Here is an 11,213-nt window from a genome sequence, read left to right as displayed (position 1 = left end):
AGGAAAACACAGAACCATTACCACCCCCAACACCTCCTTCAGGCAACACTCAAGTAAATACAATTACACCAACCATAGACACTCAAGTAAACGTATTCGCAAATCACCTACTTGGTTAAAAGATTATATAACAGAAGTCATTATGTATTAATTTTTTTTTGGGCTGATAAGTATTATAATCGATAACTAAAAAAAAAAAATTATATTATTATATTCAATTAGTTCTCAATGTACCTATTATATTAGAATGTTCCAATTCGGGCCATTTACCGTACAACATAATTTATTAAAAAAAAAAAAAAACAAAAACAAAAAATTGTACTTTTATACCAATTTGTATTATTCTATGATTATTAATTTATTTGTAATTAATTAACTATTATGTTGTTATGTTATTTTTATATCCATGTTATAATTACTTGAATCAATTATTTTTATTGTTTTTTTTTTGGGCTGAATGTAAGGTTCTAAATTATTATTTTTATTAATTAATGTTATCACATTATCATATACAATGTGTGTATGTAATGGATTGGGTGCGCACGGTACAGATAGTCAGTTAGTTCCCAACACAGATCGCTGACGAAAGGAACAACCACGTTACCGTAATAAATGACCTACCTAACGATACAGTAGTGTTTTTTTATTTACAGTACCTAGGCATCTCATATACGCAGGTTCAGTTATAGACCAGAAACTCATAATGATTTACACAAAGAAATAAAATATCATTATGATGCCCAGAGAAATCGTTTTACCTAAATTATATTATTTATAATAATTTGGTAAATAACGAAAACATGGACTACTTAGTTTACTCGGCAGTGTATATTAGCACTTTAAAGACAATTTTTTATCAATTCAATCTCTGCCAATTTTTAATTAAATAATTACTTTTAATATTATTTTACATTATTTTTGATACAATTATATAAAATTGCTTTAATTGTACTTTAGTTATGCTTCATAATTGGTTTAATAATATTCTACATATTTCGTTTTGTTTAATTATATTCTATAATATTTCATATTTTTTACCAATATGTTTTATTTTGCAGTACTTTTTTTAACTACCGGTTTTCCTTTTAATTACATTTAAAAATGTTAATAATGTTTTGCCATGCATAGGTACTTAGTAATGATGTTATGATCATAAATCTATAACATTATTATAATGTTTGCAAGTTAAAATTATTTAGGTATTTTTTGATATTCATAGTATAAATCCAAATTATATATCAGTTGATAGTTACTACCAAATTTATATTCCAGTGAACTAGAACGTATATTTAGTTATTTCTATTACACCAATAATAAATTATGAATCCGTTATTTTATGATTTTAAAGCTGTTCAACTGCAAAGATGAAGTAATAATTATCAGACAACGTATATGTCACTCAAAGACGTCCCTTAGATAACTTATGCGAAGAGTAGAACCTACTCAGTGCCAAACCTGCGGAGAACTCCTTACAATCAAACATCTTCTCGTACAACTTCGAAACCACGTATAAACCAAAAATAGCCTATTGATTCCAACCTTTCAAAGTCCAATTAAAGACATCAGCAAAAATATTTTTTTTTCTTAAATAAATTAACATGTAAAACGCGATCTAGGAAATTCAATGTACTCATTTATATGTAACTATTATTATTTTTGTCGTAAGCTAATAACCTTAGTTGTCTAACAATAAAAAATTCTGTTTATTAAAGTATTTACATTAAAATTAAATTAATACTATACTAATAAATTACGAGTTATTCTATACAACCCCTGATTTAGAGTAGATTAAGTATAGGTAAACATAATAGTTATCTAGCTGTACTGTTGAAGAGTAAATAATACACTATAATTATTTTGATATTAAAAATATTTATATTGATTTCCAGAATTAATACTTTAAAATAAATTAATAAATACCGTAATCAATTTAATCGTCGTACCTACCTATTATCGATAACGAAAGCGACACATAACTAGTTTACATGTGGCAGAAATCTCATATTACCCTCTAACTATATTTCCCATGTACCTACACAATATAACTGAACCATCCGGGAATTTACAAAATATCTTGATAATTAATTATAAACTATATTATAGTTTATCGTCTTTATTTCGTTAGTGTAAAATGTATATAGATATATCATGAAATAACATAACTTCATGCTTTAACGATAACATAATATACATTATACAGCAGTATACATAATATAATATTATTATTGTACGTTTTAATTTATCAAAAATGCATATCTACACGTCATATCATTCCTATTGCATATTTATAAATTTATAATATATATCTGTGTATGAATCTTATTCGCATAGGATTAATCTTCAATTCGTTATAAATTGTTTGAACAAATAAACTTGTCGACCGTCGACATTATTGATGTGGATGTAAATTATAAAATAAAGTAATAATAAATTATATAAGAATTAAAAATATAGAAACATTAATATTTTTATTTTAAGTTGTCATATCGGCAGGTAGTGGTTAATATTAAAACTAGGTACTACATATTTAAGATAGTACAGTGAAACATCTAAATACCAGGAACTGTCTGAAATTTTGTCTACTATTCAGAGGGTTCATTTTGCAAAGGTGGGCATTAACTTGTTAAAAAGTTAAAGTTAAAGTTAAATAAAAAAAAACTTTTTAACTTACCTAGTTACTTAATTTTGTTTTTAACTTATTAACTTATTTAGTTAACATTTTTACTGTTGTAACTTAACTTTTTATAGTTAATTATCAATGTCGTACAGTTAAGTTAATTTTCTTTTTGTGTCACGTGGAACCAACTAGACAATACTGATTCGATGACTCTTTTTCGACTTTGGTAATTTTTTCTAATTATATATTATAATAATCTAATTTTTTACACAGTGTTAAACGTCTTGATACATTTTTGTGTAAACCAAAATACTAGGACACCTTATAACTTAAAAATAATTGCTATAATAATAGTAGGATAAAAAAGAGATTTCTGGAACCTCAACCTGCTGGCTCAACCCTATCCCTATACCTGATGGCTCAACCCGCGAAACCTGTTGCTCAACCCATATATATCTATACACCTCTGCTCAACCCATATCACATACGTACACGACATTCCCCCGCTACCCCGCTCTTCATATACCCCCACCACCAATCACGCACTTGTACGATATTCCCCCCGCCACTCTTCCCTATCAATTAGCCGCGGAAAATAATTTAAAAATTTTTTTGACGAACCGGGATTCGAACTCGAACAGGTCGCTTCCCATACGACAACCACACCACTGCGCAACTTACTCGCTTATGATTACAAGGTATATTCTATCTCATTTAACTGGTGTTTACGACAATCGTTCACATACGTACGAGATGTATAATTTCCCCCACCACCACCACAGCCACTATACCTTACAAAGGGCCGCCGCGAACGCGCGCGAGCCCGCCACCGCGTTATCATACCTATGTTATCAGTTATCACATCTATAAATACCTACATACGCACTTACGTACAAACACACATACATACATATATTATAATATAGTTTACATATAATATTCCACTGATATTTCTAACAATAAACATTCTATAATTTCCCCCCACCACCACCACCACCAACACCACCAACGCTACACCTTACAAAGGGCCGCCGCGAGCCCGCCACCGCGTTATCATATCTATGTTATCAGTTATCACATTGACGTTAGCATAATCTTTAAATGTTTTCGCACGCATGGCATTCGAGAATTATTACATGTATTCTGTGTTGAAGTACACAGATATACAGAAGTTAAAAAGGTAAATAATAATATAATCGGATATATATAATATAATAATAAGTATAATGATACGATGTACAATAGTGTTACGAGGCGTAATATAAATCAACGACTAACTATGTATACCCGGCTACACTACGCAGGACATATAATATGCTGTAGTATATAAAAATGTATAGTCAGCGTCTGATGAACTACAGTGTGAATATATTACTTATACACTACATTATATAGGGTGTTTTGTTTATAATTCCAACACTTTCCCTTAAACAATATACCCATATACATCAATATTTATAACTCCTAACATCTCCCTTAGCTCATTGAACCGCGTTCGTGGAGTTGGTTTTGTCATAATGTCCGCAATCTGCTCCTTGCTGGATATGTACTCCAATGAAAACAATCCCTCATTGAACTTTTCTCTTATATAGTGGTAGCGAACATCTATGTGCTTCGTTCTTCTATGAAACTCTGGATTTTTTACGAGTTTAATCGCACTTTGATTGTCTCCATACATTGTTGGCACCGTTTTTGGCTGGTCCAGCAATTCACCTAAAAACAATTTTAACCAAGTTAATTCTTGTACTGCTTGACTTAAAGCTATGTACTCTGATTCAGTTGTGCTAAGGCTAACACACTGTTGACGACGTGAACTCCATGCTATACTTCCAGATCCTAATGTAAATACTGACCCTGATGTTGATCTTCTTGTATCCAAGTCACCTGCATAGTCAGCATCACTGTATCCTTTTAACATGAGTTTTTGTCTAGAACTAAATACCAATCCAAAATTAATAGTTCCCTTTAAATATTTTAAAATTCGTTTCACTGCTGTCCAGTGTTGTTCCTTTGGATCCTCGATGTATCTACTAACTAGATTTACTGAAAAAGTTATGTCCGGTCTTGTAATCTGACTGAGATATAATAAGCTTCCGACTGCTTCACGATATGGGACTTTACTAGTTAAATTAGTATTTTGTTGCTTGTCATCTAATGAATGTTGAGGGTCTGCTGGTATTTGAACTGATTTTGCTTCAGTCATATTGAACTTCTCCAATACTCTTTTACAATACAACCCTTGGTGCATTACAATTGATCCATCAGATTGTCGCTCAATTTCTATACCTAAAAATTGATTCAATTCTCCTTCGGTAATATTGAAATGTTGTCTCAAATATTCCATTAATGCATGTACATCCTGACTCGATGTAGCTGCAACTAGACCATCATCAACAAATATAGCGACGATTAATACTTTGTTATTTTCTCTATTAACAAAAACACAGGGATCTGCTTTTGTTTCTAATAGATTAAAGTTAAGAAGAAATGTTTTGAACTTTATGTTCCAACATCGTGGTGACTGCTTTAGGCCATATAAACTGCGTTGAAGTCTGCACACCATTTCGGTACCATCGTTGAACCCTTCTGGTTGTCTCATGTAAATTTCTTCGTCCAAATCTCCATATAGAAAGGCTGTTTGAACGTCAAATTGTCGAAGTTGTAATTGTTCTGCTGCTGATATAGCTAATATAGACCGAATTGAATCGAACTTTACTACAGGACTAAAGGTTTCATTAAAATCAATACCGAACATTTGACTATACCCTTTTGCTACTAGCCTAGCCTTGTATCGATCAACATGTCCATGAACATTATATTTTGTTTTATACACCCAACCACAATTTACAATAGTTCTGTCCTTAGGTAAACTTACGAGCGACCATGTTCCGTTTTGTTCAAGAGATTCCATTTCATTGTTCATGGCTTCTATCCATTTTTCTGAATTTTGTGACTCCACAGCTTCCTTGAAATTCACTGGATCGGATTCGACTACGAAAAAGGCTGAATTATCATAACGTAATGGTTTCTTAATATTACTTCTGTCTCGCAAGTTGTACACGTTGACATTTGATCCATTTTCTTGTTCATGTTCTTGTTTTTCATTGTCATCTACACTTATTGACCCAAATTTATTTTCCATGACTTCATCTCCTTCTGATGTATTGCTGTGTTCTAAAGAGCCGTCTTTGTGTAAGCTAAGAACATCAATGTTATTACTATCATTTAAATTATTAGAACATTCTACACGTTGGTCATTTACAACACTTTCATCCTTGAAAATAACGTCTCTACTAAGTGACACCTCGTTATTTTCTTTATACCAAATACGATACCCTTTTGAAGTTTCTGAATATCCAACAAAGTATCCTTTTCGACTTTTTGCATCCCACTTCTTTCGTCGTTGTTTTGGAACTAAACTATATGCATTTATTCCAAATTCTACAAACTTTTCTATTTTAGGAAGTTTATCAAACCATAACTCATATGGAGTTTTACATACTTTCCCTGAATTACCAGTATAATTGAATGATAACACTACTGTATTGACTGCTTCTGCCCACAGTGATTTTGGAAAATTCTTGGCATAGATCATTGTTCTAGCTGCCTCACAAATAGTCCTCATTGAACGTTCAGCTCTTCCATTTTGTTCAGGAGTATAAGATACACTTGTTTCATGCTTTATTCCAAAAATATTTAGAATTGATTGAACTTCAGAATTCTTATATTCTAATCCACAGTCACTTCTAATAGTTTTAATAACATTTTTAGTTTGAGTTTTAACCATACTCAGAAAACAATTAAGTTTTTCTTTAACCTCAGATTTATGTTTCATAAAATAAACATAAGTATATTTAGAATAATCATCTTTAAAAATAATGAAATATCTTTTACCTCCTAATGAATTCTCTTCCATGGGTCCACATACGTCGCTGTGTATTATTTGCCCTGGTTCAATAGTTATTGTTTCGCTCTGAGTGAACGTCTCCTTATGCTGTTTGCCATAGATGCATGGTTCACAGAATAACTGTCCTTGTATATCTGTAAATTGTATTTGATTGTGTTTTATATACTCACGAACATGTTTGACATTCTGATGACATAGTATTTTGTGCCAGTGTTCTAATGTTAATTTCTTAACTGCAACGTTAGCACAGTGTCCAATTTCCTGTGAAATATCTGTTTTGATTAGCATTGAAAACAATTTATTCTCACGAACACCGACTGCAATTACACGATTATCCATTTTAAATGTACAACCTTTACTGTCTGTCACCATTGTAATTCCTTTATCAAGGCATGCCCCACAAGAAAATAAATTTACTTTTATATCAGGTACATATAAAACATTTTTTAAGTAGCCTTTTATCCACTTATTGTTAACATAAGTATGAATATTTATGTTACCTTTTCCGACTGCCATAATGTGCTTACCATCTCCAATACGTACAGGCGAATGCACATCAAAATTTTTATAATCGACGAACCACTCTTTCCGATTTGTCATGTGGTCGCTCGCACCTGAGTCCACATACCATTTGTCTGAGTCGTCGATTTCTTCAATTTTTCTTTGTACACCAATAAGCGCCAAACCGGAAGTTGATTTCTTTTCTTCTTGTTCCCTTTTGAATATCCTGCAGTCCCTTTTCCAGTGTCCTGGTTTTTTACAGTGGTTGCATTTTCCTGGTTTTGTATTATCATTTTTGTTCCCGTATTTTTGACTTTTAATATACTTGCCTTTGTTTGCAGTCAAAGCAATACTTTCAGCACCATCGTTACGGACCTCCTGTCCTTGCACTTGTCGTGTTTCTTCCACCATCAATCGAGTGGTTAACTGTTCTAGCGTTCTATTTGTACTATTCATTGAGTCCCATGCACTGTAGAAGTGCCTATAGCTATCAGGTAATGTCATCAAAATTTTTGTAATCAACATTGATTCTGAGATAGGTTCTCCCAATTGTTTTAGTTGTCTACTTAGATTTTCTAGTTTCGAAATATGACCGGCTATATTGTCCTTAGGATCCATTGTATAACGATAGAATTTTTGTTGTACTATTGTTATGCTTGTGTCCGACATTTGTTCGTACACACTAAGTAATTTGTTCCACATACCATTTGCTGTGTCACAGTTCATAATGTATTGTAGAGGTTGTTCATCTAGCGAAGTGACGATACATTTTTGAGCCTTATTATCTGCCCTTTTCCATATTGAAAAATCAACACTATGCCTTTTTCTCGCTTCATCTTCAGTTTCATTACCGATTTTTGCTAAAATTGGTTTCTTTGATTTTCCTGTTACTACATCAAATATTTCTGCTGCATTCATGATAACCTTAATTTGAAATTTCCACATGTCCCAATTTGATGCATCTTTGAGTTTGTTGATTTTATATTGTTCGTTTTCCATATTTAAACAAAACGTAGATGTACACTATCTGCACACTAAGAAACGCACGCACACTACACTGCACTTACTTCGCGAATTATTATTGCTGTACACTGTCTGTACACAAAAAACACGCAATTCGTTAATCAATTATTATTTTACTAATTATTCACGACTTTATTATAAAGACCTTACTCTGGGCCCATAACCTGTTGAAGTACACAGATATACAGAAGTTAAAAAGGTAAATAATAATATAATCGGATATATATAATATAATAATAAGTATAATGATACGATGTACAATAGTGTTACGAGGCGTAATATAAATCAACGACTAACTATGTATACCCGGCTACACTACGCAGGACATATAATATGCTGTAGTATATAAAAATGTATAGTCAGCGTCTGATGAACTACAGTGTGAATATATTACTTATACACTACATTATATAGGGTGTTTTGTTTATAATTCCAACAAAAATGTTTTCCGTTTGTAAACGTAAACAACTTTAACGAACATGTAGCTTCCTGCATAGCATACAGAAATATAATACACACACACACACATAAAGGCACATTCCTTTGTAAACATCATCAGCGTTAACAGACCTGTAGCTGCATGCATTACCACGATAACTCTGTAGGGACTATTCGATGTCCCCCCACCAATTAATATTTAATATAATTGTCTAAGAACACAGTTACACTTCATAAAATCAGTCGCTCTTCATCATTCCAAGTGTCTACATCGCTCCGAGTGTCTACTCCGCCCGTGTGCTCGTCTCGCATTCAACGTTTAAATCATAATTATTTTTCAGTGTTTAAAATTAAAATGGCTGGTCCAATCGAAAATATGGCAGATATTTACAAGAAAACTTTTAAATATACTCCACCGTCACCACCACCCAAGCTCATCGATTGCAGTAATCTAACCATCGACTTCACAGCTCGTAAATTTTTAAACATTGGGATAGATCCTACCGATGAATTCAAAACCGTGATTCATATTATAACATCTTCGCGGTATGTAAATATTCCTATCGATTTTCTACAAAGTATATTCAGACTTATGGGGAACATTCTATCATTCATACTCGATCGTCCAGAAAAATACAAACGAAATTTATTTTTGGATAACGACGTAATTTCAATGTCTAGTATGACATATCACTCGGAGAACACACTTGTTTTAGAATCAAAAATTCAAGACGGATGTCGTGTTCTGTTAAATCACACGGATCTTTTGACCTTACAAGATTTAGAATACACCATTTTTGAGATTATCAATAGAAAATCTATTATAATTAAACCGATTGTAATACACCAAATTGATCTAATCGCTTCATTCTTAAAATCAAACGTAGCGTTAGAAAATTCTAAGACTGATATGAGAACTCATGTGAGGAACATCGATAATAATTATCTTTCAATACATGTTATTGGCGAGAACGACTACATTTTCACAAATCAACTAAAATTATATGCAACTGATTCGATCGTTCAAAAATGGATGGAGAAAGTAAAAAAATATGAGGTACTAGCAATTTTCCTTTTAGCTTATATTATGTTATGTTAATAAAATATTTTTTATTTACAGGGATACAATGACGAGTGTTCCATAGCTTTTTCACCACAATCGTACTTCAGTTCATATCCGCAGGTAATAATCATTTTTTAAATCCGACATAACATATTTTAATTAAAAAAAAAATTACAGGGAAATCCAGCACAAGAGAGCCACCTCGAAAACATTCAGGAAGGACGTTCGGAAAACGATGGGCCATTTGGACCACAATATAATTTATTTTTCTGTATTATTATTTTTCTTATTGTGTAAAATAAAAACAAGCGTGATATTTAAAAACAAGTTTTTTTATTTATTAATAATGATAAGGTTACAATATATATATATATTTAGCATAAGGTTACAATATTTTACATAAGAGGAAAAAAAAAAATTATATACATTTTTACAATTTTCTAACTTCGCCACTAAACGGGCTATAATTTATAATCTGGTCATGTAATATTAAGCAATACGCTGTAGTTTTTTCCGGAATAACGGTATCAGTTTCAAATTCAATACGTAGGTCTACGGTTGACGACTTCACATTATCGTTTTGACACGATAAATCAACAACGATGATTGGTGAATAGTTTTGAAAAATATGTTTTGACAATAAAGGTTCACTATACTCTTTCTCATAATATGATTTTTGAAAGTCTGCATAGGCCTTATACAGTATACTAGTTGTATTATTTTTAAAATCAGCACGAAAGTCTTCATATGGATACACTTCAGAATTTAAGTGAACCTTAAGATTTTTTAGTTGACAGTGATCAAAGCGTCCAGCGTCTATTTCAATATTTTTTTTTCGATCTGTTTGTAATCCGAATAACACAAACCTCGGTTTTTCTAACAAGTTGCTGGACTTTACCGTCCACGAATGTGAGGTATTTCTAGGGAGAATAGGATATTCGCAGAGATCCCAGGTTCTGAACGCACATGATAGTGTTTTACACGAATCTACCACTTTTATCAACCTTAATTTTTCTTTATCACTAACTCTGATAATAGGCATTTTCCACACCACCCTAGTAAGTTCAATTGTAATTTTTCTATTTTTTGAGACTGCTTCGGTTGCGCCCTCGCCAACAACGTGTATCGCATCCAGGTCGGTAGATGCGCGATTTAAAATCAGCTGTTGATTACAATTAAGTAATATTTTTTTATAGTCTTCACAAAATCCGAATAAATGTTTTAGATGTATAAAGTTTTTATTATCTTCACCATCCATCGCCGAGTCCCAAGCAGCGTTCTCCAACGTATTCAAATCGTTTGGAGTATACGAACAATATGCTTTCAAGCAAGATGCAACTCCAGGTGTTTTTAATTTTTGAATTTCTATTCCGTTTATTTCATAGCGCATTTCGGAGAATAAAAATGCCAATCCATTATTTGAAAAACGTACATCTCCCACTGCATCGGACGGTTTATTTACTCTCCCCTCTATATAAATATAGCTTTCGCATGGTAGAGTGTATGCATCCATATTTAAAACACTTATCCTAATTTCATCGTTATTTGATAAAGACATGTTTGAGTATGGAGTGAACGAATGATAATGCTTTTGTGTTATTTTACACTCATCGACATAATCGACCCCAACGTCTAAATACGAGTCGTCCATAATTATTTTTTAT

The 11,213-nt window shown here is 32.1% G+C and overlaps 2 protein-coding genes across 2 annotated transcripts; both read right to left on the bottom strand.

Moving 5' to 3' along the window:
* Positions 1–3,822: 3,822 nt before the first annotated feature.
* LOC132939526 (uncharacterized) lies at positions 3,823–4,870 on the bottom strand. Its single transcript, XM_061006740.1, has 2 exons — positions 4,471–4,870; positions 3,823–4,330 (listed from the first exon to the last, which is right to left on the bottom strand). Exons 1-2 carry the CDS (start codon positions 4,863–4,865, stop codon positions 4,327–4,329), a joined length of 399 nt encoding a protein of 132 aa, XP_060862723.1. The 5' UTR covers positions 4,866–4,870; the 3' UTR covers positions 3,823–4,326.
* A 5,109-nt stretch (positions 4,871–9,979) lies between these two features.
* On the bottom strand, positions 9,980–10,939 carry LOC132938800 (uncharacterized). The gene is made up of 2 exons (XM_061005810.1): positions 10,811–10,939; positions 9,980–10,711 (listed from the first exon to the last, which is right to left on the bottom strand). The coding sequence occupies exons 1-2, from the start codon at positions 10,937–10,939 to the stop codon at positions 9,980–9,982; spliced, it is 861 nt and encodes a 286-aa protein (XP_060861793.1).
* Between the last annotated feature and the right edge of the window lie 274 nt (positions 10,940–11,213).

This window comes from Metopolophium dirhodum, chromosome 2, assembly GCF_019925205.1.
Source record: "Metopolophium dirhodum isolate CAU chromosome 2, ASM1992520v1, whole genome shotgun sequence".
In the NCBI taxonomy this organism is placed as follows: Eukaryota; Metazoa; Arthropoda; class Insecta; order Hemiptera; family Aphididae; genus Metopolophium; species Metopolophium dirhodum.
The sequence above is the reverse complement of the archived record's forward strand: the minus strand, read 5'-3'. Positions and strand labels throughout refer to the sequence as shown.

What these genes read in the sequence shown, in the direction of transcription:
- LOC132938800 (XM_061005810.1), bottom strand. Translation starts at nt 10,939, where the DNA reads ATGCGCTATGAAATAAACGGAATAGAAATTCAAAAATTAAAAACACCT. An exon ending in AGAACGCTGCTTGGGACTCG is followed by an intron (nt 10,712 to 10,810) that starts GCGATGGATGGT and finishes TGTAATCAACAG; the next exon opens with CTGATTTTAAATCGCGCATC.
- LOC132939526 (XM_061006740.1), bottom strand. Translation starts at nt 4,865, where the DNA reads ATGCACCAAGGGTTGTATTGTAAAAGAGTATTGGAGAAGTTCAATATG.